Genomic DNA, 16,655 nt, shown 5'->3' with positions numbered 1-16,655 from the left:
CGACATGCCGGAGTTACCCCGAACGGGGGTTTTTCTGGGGTAAGTCCGACACCCCTTGTATCTCCTGACTGGCTTGAGGATAAAATACTAATAAATTACAGTAAATACTTCAACTATCCTATTAACTCATCAGCTATTTACAATCATTCCATCCTCTCTTTATGTTTCCGCACTATCAGTTAAAAATTACTACCCACCTCGTGGCCAGCAAAGATGCCCTCCTCGAAATTTCAAAATTTCGTCACCACAAGAGAGGTTAAAAATGGCGGCAATACTGAACACTGTTGTCAAGTACCAAGCCAAAGGAAGAAAATGAAGTACAGAACCACAGATTTCTGTCTTCACTGAATCAGATAAGACGGGGGTGACGGAGTTACCCCGGTGTCGGACTTACCCAAGTTCACCCTAACTGTTGCCTCCCTCTTGAACTATCTTTTAGATGTTTCTATTAAGGGGGGGGGGGGCTCAAGTTTCAGTTTATTTGAAAGATCATGATCGGCAATATTTTTTAAAGAATTTGGCGGTAAGCTTTATAAATTCTACTTTTTCCAGAGCTGAGTTATTGAAGACTTTTTTTTCGCATTTAGTCAAGATGGTTTCTTTTGTTTGTAATGGCTGCAAAGTGTATGACATAGAGAAGCTAGATGTGCCAGAACATTTTCGACAGAACGACATGTGCCAGAAAAATTTTTTTTTGCAATGCATGGACTGTTCTGAACATTTTTAGTAAGTAATAGATTTTTTAATGACAACCCAAATACATTTTCGGAAATCCCAACCAATTTGGTGTATTTAAAGCTTATGCCTCCTCTCTCAAACTTTTTTAATTCTGAAAAATTATGTATTATTGCCCACCTGCAATTTTTTTTATGGAGTAATAATAGTGTTTTTTTTTGTTAAGTTAGTCATAGCCACAACATCCCAAATTCGGAAATACTCCCTTGCCTGTCAAAACTTTTAAAAAGAGCACTAGAGCGTCTGATTACCAATCCAATGAGGCCCCTCTGAAGCATATATGTCCACGCTTTCTATAAAAAACTTTTAAGCTCCCAGGGCATAACTTACAACCCTTGCCCTGAGTGCTGGGAGGATTTGTTATCCTCAAAGACATAATTTTCAGACCTTTCAACTACATTGAACAAAATGGCTGTCTCAAAATTTTGATTGAAAGTGTTTGCGGAAATGATGGGCGTGGGGGGTCATTTGCATTTTGACCACTTTCGACTAAGAAAAAAGGCACTAGTCCTCTCAATTTTCAATCGAATGTGGCCTTTTTGAAGCTTCTATGACAAAACTTTCTATAAAGACCTTATGGCATAAAGAAAGAAAAACGAGCAAAAATGGGGTTTTTATAGGCCAAATGACGAAACTGAAAATACAAAGCGAATATTTCGAGAGGACAAACGCCTCTCTTCTTCAGCGCGAAACGAAACGATGTATCAATAAAAGCCAAAAATTAAAAGAATTAAAACCAACTACCTAACAACCATAAAAGCGAGTTATTCGCCAATATCCGCGATTTGCACAAAATCCAAAAAAACATGAACTGCCATCGACGGATACTAGCGAGCAACAGACAAATGAAAGGAATCAATTCATTCACTCGAAAAAATAAAACGAACCTGCAATTAAATAAGTTGGAAAACTATGTCATTTGATTTCGGATTTTAATTAAGGCATTTCTTGCAGACACCCTTGGAGACCTAAGGGGTTGTTCATGTGTTTGATTAGATGACTGGGAACGTAGTTCAAAGTTTATTTCAGGGATTAGTAACGTATCGGCGTCTCTCTTGAGGAAACCGAAATATGACTCGTTTATTCTTAAATCACCGGAATCTCTGTTTAAAGCTATATCTAAATGCCGATATTTATAAATTTCAACAGCTTCTTTATAATGCTGGGCAATACCTTTATCATGAGAAATAAAACTAGCTTGATTAAACAAAATACTCTGGTCTGGTTTTTCAAAAATGTGCTTTGCAAGGGCAGAGTAAAAATTATCTGTTTTTTACCACTTTTTCAGTTTATTATTAATTGAAATAGAGTGCTGGGTTAATCTATCTGTTAGTCGCTGATTTGTTCTTCCGATATACCAAAGACCACACGAACAAGGAATTCTGTAGACACCGGAGTTTTCACCTATCGGTATAGGGTCTTTACCTTGATAAATTTGGGACCTGATAGTTTTTCTGGGTCTATAATAAGTGTAAATGTTATTTTTCCTTAGATTTTTTGAAATGTGGTCTGAAATCCCTCTAATGTATGGGAGACCAAGATAAACTGAATTTTCCCTTTGATTTGTGTTTTCTGTGGAACTATCTGATAATCTTTTAATGCGTTTTGTAATTACAGAATTTATTAAACTAATTGGATAACCATTCCCAAATAAAATATCTCTAAGGTGGTTGAGCTCTAAATCCAAGAAGCGTGTTGAACAAACTTTCAATGCTCTATCAACTAGAGAAGTGACAACTCTTCTTTTCACAGCAGGAGAATGATTGGAGGAATAACTTAAGTAACGGTCATTATGTGTGGGTTTTCTATATACACTAAACTCGAAACATGAATCATTTCGGTGCACCAGAACATCTAAGAAAGGAAGACGCCTCTCTATCTCTAATTCCTGAGTAAATTTCAGTTTTGGATCCTAAAACTAGATAAGAGCTTTCTTATCTAAAAGGAAAAGGTGAAATTACAGATCAGTTGTACAAAAGGTTTTACCCACGCGGTTGCACGTCCCCTCGCTTTTATGGTCTTCCTAAAGTTCATAAGCCCGGTAATCCACTTCGACCCAGTGTTTCTTCTTTTAATTCTCCTACAGCAAAAATAGGAAAATTCTTATCAGTGATATTTCGCCCACTAATTCAGGCTCAAAAATCCTATATTAAAAATTCTGCTGATTTTGTTTCCAAGGTAAAGCAAGTTTCGGTTAAACCAAATACAAGAATTGGCAGTTTTGATGCAGATTCAATGTATACCAATTGTAATCCTCAAAAGGCTGAACTGTTTTTAGAGCAAAAACTTAATTCTAACCCATCTATATCAGAAAATTCTACTGTTTCGAATCAGACACTTCTTTCGCTTACAGCCCTTTGTAACAGAACTTCTTATTATTTCCATTATAGAGGCATTTTTTATAGACAGAAATATGGGCTCTCCATGGGTGCCCCCCTTTCTCCAATACAGGCTGATATTTTCATGGAAGACCTTGAAGAAATGGCTATTTTGCAAAGTTCTTGTAAACCTGAATTTTGGGTTCGTTTTAAAGATGACATTTTTTATTTATGGGAGCATGGTGACGAGTCTCTGGGTTCTTTTGTTCACTTGCTCAACTCCTTGGATCCAAAACTGAAATTTACTCAGGAATCAGAGATAGAGAGGCGTCTTCGTTTCTTAGATGTTCTGGTGCACCGAAATGATTCATGTTTCGAGTTTAGTGTATATAGGAAACCCACACATAATGACCGTTACTTAAGTTATTCCTCCAATTATTCTCCTGCTGTGAAAAGAGGAGTTGTCATTTCTCTAGTTGATAGAGCGTTGAAAGTTTGTTCAACACGTTTCTTGGATTTAGAGCTCAACCACCTTAGAGATATTTTATTTGGGAATGGTTATCCAATTAGTTTAATAATTTCTGTAATTGCAAAACGCATTAAAAGATTATCAGATAGTTCCACAGAAAACACAAATCAAAGGAAAAATTCAGTTTATCTTGGTCTCCCATACATTAAAGGGATTTCAGACCACATTTCAAAAAATCTAAGGAAAAATAACATTTACACTTATTATAGACCCAGAAAAACTATCAGGTCCCAAATTTATCAAGGTAAAGACCCTATTCCGATAGGTGAAAACTCCGGTGTCTACAGAATTCCTTGTTCGTGTGGTCTTTGGTATATTGGAAGAACAAATCAGCGACTAACAGATAGATTAACCCAGCATTCTAGTTCAATTAACAATACACTTAAAAAGCGAAAAAAACCAGAAAATTTTGACTCTGCCCTTGCAGAGCATATTTTTGAAAAACCAGAACATACTATTTTGTTTAATCAAGCTAGTCTTATTTCGCATGATAAAGGTATTGTCCAGCACTACAGAGAAGCTGTTGAAATTTATAAATACCAACATTTAGGTCTAGCTTAAAACAGAGATTCCGGTGATTTAAGAATAAACGAGTCATATTTCGGTTTTCTCAAAAGAGAAGCTGATACGTTAGTAATCCCTGAAATAAACCTTGAACCACTTTCCCAGTCATCTAATCAACCACATGAACAACCCCTTAGGTCTCAAAGGGTGTCTGCAAGAAATGCCTTAATTAAAATCTGAAATCAAATGACATAGTTTTCCAACTTATTTAATTGCAGGTGCGTTTTGTTTTTTCGAGTGAATGAATTGATTCCTTTCCTTTGTCAGTTGCTCGCTAGTATCCGTCGATGGCAGTTCATGTTATTTTGGATTTTGTGCAAATCGCGGATATTGGCGAATAACTCGCTTTTATGGTTGTTAGGTAGTTGGTTTTAATTCTTTTAATTTTTGGCTTTTATTGATACATCGTTTCGTTTCGCGCTGAAGAAGAGAGGCGTTTGTCCTCTCGAAATATTCCCTTTGTTTTTTCAGTATCGTCATTTGGCCTATAAAAACCCCATTTTTGCTCGTTTTTCTTTCTTTATGTGATGTCAGGCCAATGTGGTTTAAGAAATTATCTAAGACCTTATGTGCTCAAAGGGCATAACTTATAACCCCTTGTCCTTAGCGCTTTGGGGAGGGGGAGGGTCTTCATCCTCAAAGACATAATTTTCAGACCTTTAAACAACGTTGAACAAAGTGGCTATATCAAAATGTTGATTGGAAATGTTTGGTGAAATGATGGGCAGGGGGAGTTGATTCTCCCTCCAATTACTTTTGACTACTAATAGCCCTCTCAATTTCCAATCGAATGAGCCCTTTTTGAAGCTTTTGCGACAACGCTTTCTATAAAAACCTTATATTGCCCCAGGGCATAACTTAAACTTTAGCCCTGAGGGCTGTGGGGGATAATCATATTAAATGACATAATTTTCTGACCCTTCAACTACGTTCAACAAAATGGCTGTATCAAAATGTTGATCGGAAGTGCTTGGCGAAATGATGGGCTTGGGGGGGGGGACATTCACCCTCCGATCACTTTTAACAATCAATAAGGGCACTAGCTTTCTTAATTCCCAATTGAATGAGCCCTTTTTGAAAATTTTACGACAACACTTTCTATAAAAAACTTTATAAGCCCTCAGGGCATAACTTACAACCCTTGCCCTGGGTGCTGGGGGGGTTTGTCATCCTCAAATACATAATTTCCAGACCTTTCAACTACGTTGGACAAAATGCCATCTCCAAAATTTTGATTGGATGTGTTCGGGGAATTGGTGGGCGTCAGAGAGGGGTTAGTTGCCCTCCAATCACTTTCGACTATTAAAAAGGGCACTAACTCTTTCAATTTCCAATCGAATCATCCCTTTTTGAAGTTTCTACAACAACGCTTTCTGTAAAAACCTTATATGCCTCCAGTGCATAACTTACAACCCTTGCCCTGAGGGCTTTGGGGGGGGGGAGCGAATGTCATTCTCGAAGACTTAATTTACAGACTTTTCAACTACATTGAACAAAATGCCTATCTCAAAATTTTGATTGGATGTGTTTGGGGCAAGGGTGGGCGTGAGAGGGGGGTTAGTTGCCCTCCAATCACTTTTGATTATTAAAAAGGGCACAAGCCCTTTCAATTTCCAATCATATGAGCCCTTTTTGTAGGTTCTACGACAACGATTTCTATAAAAATCCTTACATATCCCCAGGGCATAACTTACAACCCTTGCCCTGAGGGCTTTGTGTCCCTCAAAGACATAATTTCCATACTTTTCAACTATGTTGAACAAAATGGCTATCTTCACAATTTTGATTGGATGTGTTTGGGAAAATGGTGGGCGTGAGAGTGACGTTAGTTGCCCTCCAATCACTTTCGACTATTTCAATTTCTAATTGAATGAGCCCTTTTTGAAGTTTCTACAACAACGCTTTCTATAAAAACCTTATATGCCTCCAGGGCATAACTTACAACTCTTGTCCTTAGGGCTGTGAGGGGGTTGTGATCCTCAAAGACCTAATCTCCAGAACTTTCAACTATGTTGAACAAAATGGCTATCGCAAAATTTTGATTGAATGTGTTTGTGGAAATTGTGGGCGTAAGAGGGGGGTCAGTTGCCCTCCAATCACTTTTGACTATTAAAAAGGGCACTAGCCTTTTCAATTTCCAATCGAATGAGCCCGTTTTAAAGTTTCTATGACGACGCTTTCTATAAAAACCTTATATGCACCCAGGGCATAGCTTACAACCCTGGTGCTGTGGTCTTTGGCGGGTTGTCATCCTCAAAGACCTAATTTCCAGAACTTTCAATGTTGAACAAAATGGCTATCTCAAAATTTTGATTGGATGTGTTCGGGAAAATGGGTCTGAAAGGGGGTTAATTGCCCTTCAATCACTTTTAACTAAAAAAAAGGGCACTAGCCCTTTGAATTTCCAATCGAATGAGCCCTTTTTGAAGTTTCTACGACAATGATTTCTATAAAAACCTTATATGCCCCCATGGCATAACTTACAACTCTTGCCCTGATGTATGTGGGGGGTTTGTCATCCTCAAAGACCTAATTTACAGAACTCTTAACTACGTTGAACAAAATGGCTATATCAAAGTTTTGATTGGGTGTGTTTGGGGAAATGGTAGGCGTAAGAGGGAATTTAGTTGCCATCCAATCACTTTTGACTATGAAAAAGGGCACTAGCCCTTTCAATTTGCAATTAAATGAGTCCTTTTTGAAGTTTCTACTGAAACGCTTTCTATAAAAACCTTATATTCCCCCAGGGTATAACTTACAACTCTTATCCTGAGGGCTGTGGGGGAAGTGTCATCCTCAAAGACATAATTTCCAGACATTTCAACTACGTTGAACAAAATGCCTATCTCAAAATTTTGATTAGATGTGTTTGGGGAAATGGTGGGCGTGAGAGGGGGGTTAGATGCTCTCCATTGACTTTCGATTATTAAAAAGGGCACTAGGCCTTTCAATTTTCAATTAATGAGCCCTTTTTGAAGGTTCTATGACAACGCTTTCTATAAACACCTTTTATGCCCCCAGGGCATAACTTACAACCCTTGCCCTGAGGGCTGTGAGGGGGTTGTCATCCTCAAAGACCTAATTTCCGTAATTTTCAACTACGTTGAACAAAATGGCCATCTCAAAATTTTTATTAGATGTGTTTTGGGAAATGGTGGGCGTGAGAGGGGGGTTATTGTCCCTCCAATCATTTCGACTATTAAAAAGGGCACTGGTTCTTTGAATATCCAATCGAATTAGCCCTTTTTGAAGTTTTTACGACAACGTTGCTATGGGGAAAGTGTCATCCTCAATGACACAATTTCCGGACCTTTCAACTATGTTAAACAAAATACCTATCGCAAAATTTTAATTGGATGTGTTTGGGAAAATGGTGGGCGTGAGAGGGGGGTTTGATGCTCTCCAATGACTTTCGACTATTAAAAAGTGCACTATGCCTTTCAATTTCCAATTAATGAGCCCTTTTTGAAGGTTCTACGACAACGCCTTCTATAAACACCTTTTATTCCCCCAGGGCATAACTTACAACCCTTGCCCTGAGGGCTGTGAGGGGGTTGTCATCCTCAAAGAACTAATTTCCGTAATTTTCAACTACGTTGAACAAAATGGCCATCTCAAAATTTTTATTAGATGTGTTTTGGGAAATGGTGGGCGTGAGAGGGGGGTTATTGTCCCTCCAATCATTTTCGACTATTAAAAAGGGCACTGACCCTTTTAATATCCAATCGAATTAGCCCTTTTTGAAGTTTTTATGACAACTTCTACGATAAAAAGTGCCCTGGTCGAAAAAAAATTATAATACATTGTGCCAACATCGTTCTTTCCTTAGGCAGCGCTATTGCGTTGCTTCGGAATCCTTCAATTCGTACAGATGAACAGACAAGTGCTGCTTTGGTTGTAGAATCCAAATTCATATTATTCATTGAGAATTTAGTCTATATGTGGTGGCACATGCACAGTGTGTGTTGCGACCCGGTACCGGGTGTTAAAAGAAATTTTGCCGGATCGCGAAAGCAATTGTTGAAAACAGAAAAATTGTGTTTTTATGTGTGTTTTTTTTTACATCAATTTAACGCAGGGAGTAGTGACAAACTGTGTATTTACATTCTTACATATAGCTTTATCGCCCGCGCATATACGGATTGCTGCTGGTAATTGCTGACTTTCATAAAGCTTACCTCATTTGCTAAAAAGTTAAACGAATATAATCGTCAATTTTTAATTTTTTTATTATTTTTCAAACATTTAATTTTTTAAATAAGCAAACAGAAAACTGGAATTTATTAGATATTAAAATCTGTGCAAATGTTTATATTTATGTAAATATATATTAGAAAAATGTTTCTTTTTTTTGTAAGTTGGGCCAGGAAAAGTTTCAAAGTTCGCTCCGGGCTGCGGCCAACAAGCTTGTTAAACGATAGTATACGGAATATGATTTAAAATTATGAAGTTTTCCTGCATCACTCACTAAAGGGTTACTCCCCTTATATTGTTGTAATTTTTATTGTTGTAATTTTTCAGCGATGAGGATTACAATTCTCATATAAAGTGCATGACGGAGGATGAGTGGGATGAATTAGTACAAAACGCCATTAGAAATGCTGGAGCTAATCCAGAAGTAGAACAGCTTTTAGAAAATTTGCCGTTTATGTACAAGATTCTCAAAGCAAAAAAATCATTTCTGGTATGTTTTTTTTTCAGTTTAGTTGATTCTAAGACTTGTTCAATAGTAGTTGACAATGATATCTTGTTATGTTAGGATGTAATAAATTGTATTTTTATAATTTAATTTATTGAAGAACATTCAAGTTTCTATTAAAAGTAACTGTAAACAATTTACAGTTTAATTGTAGTAAAAAAAATGCTATAAAATATCTTTTAACAAGCCTTTTTAGAAAGAATAGAAAGCGATAGAATTTATCTCATCTCTTTATTGGCATCCTAAAGTTGTGTGATCAAAATATACGCCCTTAAGTTGCTTTGAAGTGTATAATTGTTGTTAAATTCTTTCAGTATTTAAAATTTGTTAGTTGTATAGGCAGCCAATAAGAGGATAAGCCTAGTTCTGTCAGTCCAGGGAAATAGGGCCTACGTCTTACTAGCCTTGAAGTTCGATATAGTCCCAGGATGTGACTGGTTAAGGTCCCGGATTGTCCTGGCGTTATTAAAAAACAATAGGTGAAAACGTCAAGATAGGTTGCATTGGTCAAAATAAAGCTAAAATATAATTAAGATAACAAAAAATAATTAAGGTAGACTCCATGTTAAACAAAAGCCTATACGCATATTGGAAGGTTCTAAAAGTCTCCAACAGGAGCACAACCGATGATGAAATTTTTAATAGAGTTATTAGTTTATGGGTGTCATCTTCTTTTTTTGTGTCTACTTGGTTTTCCTTTAACTTTGAATTGTGTAAGTTCTATGATTAGCTATTTGATAGATTCTATACGTGGGTGGTAATTTCGTCGTTGAACATTTAAAAAATAACCAGCTGAAAAAATTCATTGGACATCTATCGTTGAATTGTCAAGTATTTTCATCAGGTTTGATGATGGAAATGCCATTATAACCTTGTCATAAATGTAGTTATAACCTTCAGCCTGAAATGGCAAATAACGACAAATATAAATGCTTGTTATATATAAAAGGAGCTAATATTGTAGCCCGTTCCGTAGTTTTAGGAATACGAATTGCATGTAATTTTTTTGTTATCTATGTCTTGGATCAGAAATAGCTACAAATAATAAATTACCGTTAAGAATAATTAGGTTCTGGAACATGCCCTTAGTTTTAGAATATTGACTTCAGGAATGTAGGCTATTAAAAGAAATTACTTAACAATCATGTAAAACATCGAATCTCGATAAATTATGAAATAAATCAGAACATACGTAAACTTATTTTTGAATCTCAGTTTAATGTTCTCAGTAAAAGCATACCGGCATCAAGCGCATGGTATCGTTTAAGCATATTCTGGCTTTTTGTACCTCAGCGGACTAGTTACCGGGGAAACTGCTTTTTGAAGGACATTTTTAAAAAAGAACACTTTAAAACAAGCCAAAAGTTGGATAGTCAAGGTTAAAAATCTATGCTTCCAACATCAGACCACTCTGAAACATCCTACCTAAATTTGCCTTTTTGAAAATTTGGTTAATCATGACTATAACATTAACCTTCAACCTTAAATCTACTGGCATTGTTTTAATAGTGCCTTTTTCCCCTCCATCTCGTTTGAAGATTTATACCTGTTCTTACTCTTTCAAATATAATGTACAGATTTGAATTTTTATTTATCTTTACAATTTGCACCCTTCAACTATATTATTAATTCGTCTTATATTAATTCACATTCTTGGAATTTCTTCAACCCTAATTTTTAGTCTTTGAAAATTCGAATGTAGTGCTAGAATCATATATGTACACAATTGTTATTTTGGTGCAAGGGGGGGGGGAATAAAAAATTAGGCACACTGGAGGGAAATATATAGAAAATTACATGATAAATTCAAAAAGATAAGTCTATCTGTTTTTTTTTTATGGATTTATTATCGATTAATTTGTCAAGTAAAGAAAAATAGAGCATAAAAAAGACAAATTAGAATCAACATTATAGCTATATTACCCCGTTAGTCCTCATGCGGACAGTTTGTATGGTGGTGACTCTGAATTTATTAATTTTTCTTTCAGTAGCTGGGAAGGTGTCCGTAATCTTTTGCTTTATTACCTTATATGTGCGTATATTTCTTTTCCCCAATGATGGGAAATGGAGATGCAAATTAACTAAATATCTATAAAATTCGCTTTGATTGGCCTCCTTCCTGGTGGCTTTTGAAGTGTTCCGGAAGTGTTCCTATAGCTAGCGGGTGAGGAGTTGTACTAACCGTTTTTTGCTAGGAAGGCAGGGAAACAGTTTTTGTTTTGGCCACAATTGAGCCATATGAAGGGCAGAGGTGGCCAAATGAATTGAACCCCTACTTTTCAATATAGACGTAATATGGTGGCCTTGGCTTAGGAGGGGTGACTCGCAGGGAGTCATGTATTTAATTCATTAGATTAAAGTCCAGTCGCGTTTTAGGCCGTTGTAAGAGTTATACAGTTATGTCTAAATATGTATATCGAACAAGAAATATGTAGGAAATCGTCAGCAACTTAAGCAATGAAAGAAGCATGGATAAAACACGACTGTCTTATCACTCGCTTACGTAAAGTGATAGTGCTGCTGAACACTGGTGGTAAGGCTCTTCCACCTTGACACACACTCTTCTTAAAATGGATCGTTACTATAGAAAAGACGTTGAGATGTTACAGATGAATGAAATCCGAAGAAGAAGGGATCGGGATTACAGTCAAGAGCTTGTTTGACAGATTTTAGACAAATATTGAATGCATAGAGGTAAACAGTGGGAATTGTCCCTAAGCCCAACATGGTCATGCATGCCCCAATCGAAGGATCTGTTTACGTCAGGTGCTCCAAAGGTGAGAAGATCAGCGCTCTTATGTGCATCAATAACCAGATTCATGCTGTTTTCCCGCAATGTGAGTGTGTAAAAGTATCCAACGACTTCAAGTGTGAAGTTGTCCTGGTCTGTGCATATGGGAGAAATTTTCAGCAAAAAAAGATAATGAAAAGTTTACAAAGCGTGGTTTGGACAGTTGTTGTTAGGTTCTGGTGTTTAGAAGACACGAGGGGAGTCAGCCCTACTCCTCTTACTTTCTGCTTTTGCATTTGACTCGGTTATTTATTGTAATTTCTGTTCGTGTTGGGTTTCATTTGTTTATTGATGGTGATTTATGGTAGTTATATACTTGAAAAATTATTTTACTGCATTTCTGCTCATCTTTGGCTTAATGTAGCTCTTTATCTTAATTTGAAAACTTCCTTTGTGGAAAAAAAAAAAAAAATTATCGTGAAAGGGGGAATGTTGGACCTCTTGTATCCAAAAAGGTCAAGGGCATTCAGGTGAGGCTTTCAGGGAATTTTGAGGGGAGTATTGAACAAAATCAAAACACATTATGTGAATGAGAATTGTCAAATGGATGTATCTCAGGAATGACTTAGAGTTTTAAGTTGGAACTGTCAGGGAATGATGAGAGGGATGATCAATTGACCAAAAGGCAATTATATACGTACTACTACTACTACTGTTCCTACCATCACCTCTACTACTACTGCTACTACCATTACTATTTCTATTGCGACTACTACTACGGTTTGGGATACTATTACGAAAATTCCGGGAAATCTTTGGGGGGAGTTAAACTGAATCAAAACACACTATACATATACATGTTTTCAAAAGGGCACATTAGCAATATCTTAAGAACGGCTTATAGTATTCAGTTGAAATTTCCAGGGCATATTGAGTGGGATTTTCAACTAACCAATATTCAATACCTGCATACTACTACTAATGCAACTACTACTGCTACAATTATTATGACTCCTACTACTGCTAAGGCTATGGATGCAAAGGTAAATATTAGGGGAAAGTTTAACTATATCAAAACGTAAATCATTCACGCAGTTTGTCAAAAGCGCGTATCTAAGAAATGACTTAGGGCATAAAGTTGTAACTTTTAAGGAATGTTGAGGAGGATGAGCAAAATCTCCTCGCTACTACTATTGCAACTACTACTTCTATTGCGACTATTCCAAAGACTAAAGTTATTAAGGTTAAAATTTCAGGATTTTTAAAATACTCTATGTGCATATATGTTGTCAAAAGAGCGTTTTGTTGGGAACTTTTTCAACGGCTTTTTGTTGTGAATGTTGAACTAATAAGAAGGCAATATTTACATGCTACTAATGCTAGTGCTACTACAATCACTACTACTACTACTACTTCTGATGCTAAAGCTAAGGGTATTAAATGGAAATATCAGGAAATGTTGAGAGGATTTTGAACTAGATCAAAACACTATATGCATGGAGGTTGTCAAAAGAACGTATCAGTAATGTTAAGGAAATGTTTAGGGTATTAAATAGAAACTTTCTGCATGTGTTGAGCGGGATGTTGAAAAAAAGCGCAATTTGAGTTCTGCCACTATTCTTACTACTGCTATTACAACTGTTGCTGCTAATAAAGCTAAGGATAATAAGGTGAAGATTTCAGGGACTGTTGAGGAGATTTTAAACTAACTAAATAGCACGGTGTGCATACTACCGCTACTGTAATTACTGCTGCTATTGGGGCTAATAATATTTATGTAATTGCTATTTGGGCTAATAACTGCTGCTATTGGGGCTAATGGAGGGAGTTTCAACTAGATCGTAGTACACTATGTGTATGCAGGTTGTCAAAAAGGCATATAAGCAACATGTTAGGAACAGGTTAGACAAGGGATGTTCAACCTTTTATTACAGCAGGTTGCATAGTCTCTTCGAAATAATTTAATTGGCCCCAGAACCTGTTATATCTCAAGAATCTAGGGTACAAATTTGTAAAAAATGGGTAAAATTTGCATTAAAGGACGCTTTGAAAATGATTTGCTGGCCGAATAAATACTATTAATGCTGCAAAGTTTAAGTGTATGAAGGTGTAAATTACAGGGACTATTGTGGAGAAAGTAAACGAAATCAAAACACACTGTGCACGTGCTGGTTGTCAAAAGGGCGTATCAGCAATATCTTAGGTATGGCTTCAAGTGTTAAGTTGAAATTTACAGGGCTTGTTTTGGGGGATGTTGAACTAACCAAAAGGGAATATTTGCATGCTACTACTACTACTGCTGCTACTACCGCTAAAACCTAGGGTATTAAGGGGGAAATTTTAGATAATGTTGAGAAGATATGGAACCAAGGGCATTTAGGTTATCTAAAGGACAAATCAGCAATGTCCTAGGGACTGTTTTGCGTATTCAGTTTGAACTTTCAGCATGTGTCGAGGGGAATTATGGGCAGCGCAATAGCGCTGCCTAAGTAAAAAACGATGTTGGCACAATGTATTATTTTTTTGGGGGGGTTTTGGCCAAGGCACTTCGTATCGAACGGGTTGTCGTAGAAACTTCGAAAGGGGCTCATTCGATTGGAAATTGGAATGGCTAGTGCCTTTTTTAATTGTCGAAAGTGATTGGAAGGCAACTAACAATCCTTACACTCCCACCGTTTCCCCAAACACTTCCAATCAAAATTTTGAGATAGTCATTTTGTTCAACGTTGTTGATTCGCAAATATAAACTATGTTTTTGAGGAGGACACTCCCTCCACAGCCCTCAGGGCAAGGGTTTTAAGTTATTCCCTGGGGGCATATAAGGTTTTTATAGAAAGCTTTGTCGTAAAAACCTCAAAAAGGGATCATCCGATTGGAAATTCAAAGAAATAGTGCACTTTTTAATAGTCGAAAATTATTGGAGGACAACTAACCCCCATCTCACGCCCACCTTATCCCCAAACACATCCAATAAAAATTTTGAGATAACAATTTTTTTCAACGTTGTTGAAAGTTCTGGAAATTCGGTCTTTGAGGATGACAACCCCCCCGCCCCACAGCCCTCGGGGCGAGAGTTGTCATAGAAACTTCAAAAAAGGCTCATTCGATTAGAAATTCAAAGGGCTAGTGCCCTTTTTAATAGTCGAAACTGATTGGTGGGCAACTAACACCCCTCCCACGCCCACCATTTCCCCAAACACTTCCAATTAAAATTTTGAGATAGCCATTTTGTTCAACGCAGTTAAAAGTTCTGGAAATTATGTCTTTAAGCAGGAAGCTCCCCCCACATTCTTCAGGGCAAGGGTTATAATTTATGCCCTGGGGGCATATAAGGTTTTTATTGAAAGCTTTGTCGTAGAAACTTGAAAAAGGGCTCATTCTATTGGACATTCGAAGGGCTAGTGCCATTTTCAGTAGTCGAAAGTGATTGGAGGGCAACTAACCTCCCTCTTACGCCCACCTTTCCCCAAAACACATCCAATCAAAATTTTTAGATAGGCATTTTGTTCAAGGTAGTTGAAAGTTATCGAAATTAGGTCTTTTAAGGATGAAAACACCCCCCCCCCCCCCACAGCCCTCAGGGCAAGGGTTGTAAGTTATGCCCTGGAGGCATAAAAGGTTCTTTTAGAAAGCGTTGTCGTAGAAACTTAAAAAAGGGCTCATTAGATTGGAGATTCAAAGGGCTATTTCCGTTTTTAATAGTTGAAAATTATTGGAAGGCAACTAACCCCCTCTCACGCCCACCATTTTCCCAAACACATACAATCAAAATTTGAGGATGACACCCCCCCACAGCCCTCAGGGAAAGAGTTGTCAGTTATACCCTTGGGGCATATAAGGTTTTTATAGAAAGTGATGTTGTAGAGACTTCATAAAGGACTCATTCGATTTGAAATTGAAAGGATTAGTGCTCGTTTTAATGGTCAAAAGTGATTGAAGGGCAACTAACCCCCCTCTCACGCCCACCATTTCCCCAAACACGTCCAATCAAAATTTTGCGATAGCCATTTTTTTCAACGTAGCTGAAAGTTCTGGAAATTATATCTTTTAGGATGACCCCCCCCCCACAGCCTTCAGGGCAAGGGTTGTAAGTTATGCCCTGGGGGAATATAAGGTTTTTTAATAGAAAGCGATATTGTAGAAACTTCAAAAATGGCTCATTCGATTGGAAATTGAAAGGGCTAGTGCCTTTTTTAATAGTCGAAAGAGATTGATGGGCAACTAACCCCCTCCCTATACAACCCCAGGGCAACTATGCCATTGGGGTATATAAGGTTTTTATAGAAAGTGTTGTCGTAGAAATTTCAAAAGGGGCTCATTCATTTGGTAATTCAGAGGGCTAGTACCCTTTTTAATATTCGAAAGTGATTGGAGGATAACTCCAATCAAAATTTTGAGATAGCCATTTTGTTGAACGTTGTTGAAAGTTCTGGAAATTAGGTCCTTGAGGATGACAACCCCTCCCCCCACAGCCCTCAGGGCTAAGGTTGTAAGTTATGTCTTTAGGGCATATAATGTTTTTATAGAAAGTGTTGTCGTAAAAATTTCAAAAGGGGCTCATTCAATTGGAGGTTGAAAGGGCTATTGCCCTTTTAATTTTTTACGGAAGGGATGGTTGTTTAACTTCAGAAGAGCCTCAGCGTTTCTCCCTGAAAAAGACTATGTCAATATAAAACGAACAGAAATGAGTCAAAATACTTTTTGCACTAATTAAGTTTTTCAAAAAAAAGTAAAGAACTCCATTAAACCAAAATGAACAAAAATAGAATCAAATAATTTACCAAGCATACAACTACCACAAATCAGTATCAATAGATAAATGAAACCCAAAACAAACAGAAATTAAATAAGTCAAACTCAAAATGAACAGAAATTAATCTGAGTAGGGTTCTAAATCCTATGCTTTCTAAAAGCCAGAATATAATTTACACATTACTGAAAAAATTCTCTTTTTTCACTTTTATAACTTTAAGAAATCAAAAATTAATTTTTAAGATTTTAAGGAATAAATATCAGCATATGTATATTAAACAGACAATGCACATCTTTATCAGTAAATTCATTTGACTTTTTTCAATA

General features: G+C 36.9%; 1 protein-coding gene across 1 annotated transcript in view; it reads left to right on the top strand.

Annotated features, from left to right (window-relative positions):
- The first annotated feature begins 560 nt into the window (after nt 1-560).
- The window catches only part of LOC148948040 (uncharacterized), a 183,430-nt gene continuing 167,335 nt past the window's right edge, over nt 561-16,655 (top strand). The window contains exons 1-2 of the mRNA XM_089096069.1: nt 561-726; nt 8,668-8,830. Coding sequence (XP_088952195.1) covers nt 593-726; nt 8,668-8,830 — 297 coding nt within the window. The 5' untranslated portion in view covers nt 561-592. The remainder of the gene's footprint in view (nt 727-8,667; nt 8,831-16,655) is intronic.

Source organism: Artemia sp. Qi Xiang Cuo, chromosome 10, assembly GCF_049724085.1.
Source record: "Artemia sp. Qi Xiang Cuo chromosome 10, ASM4972408v1, whole genome shotgun sequence".
In the NCBI taxonomy this organism is placed as follows: Eukaryota; Metazoa; Arthropoda; class Branchiopoda; order Anostraca; family Artemiidae; genus Artemia; species Artemia sp. Qi Xiang Cuo.
The sequence above is the reverse complement of the archived record's forward strand: the minus strand, read 5'-3'. Positions and strand labels throughout refer to the sequence as shown.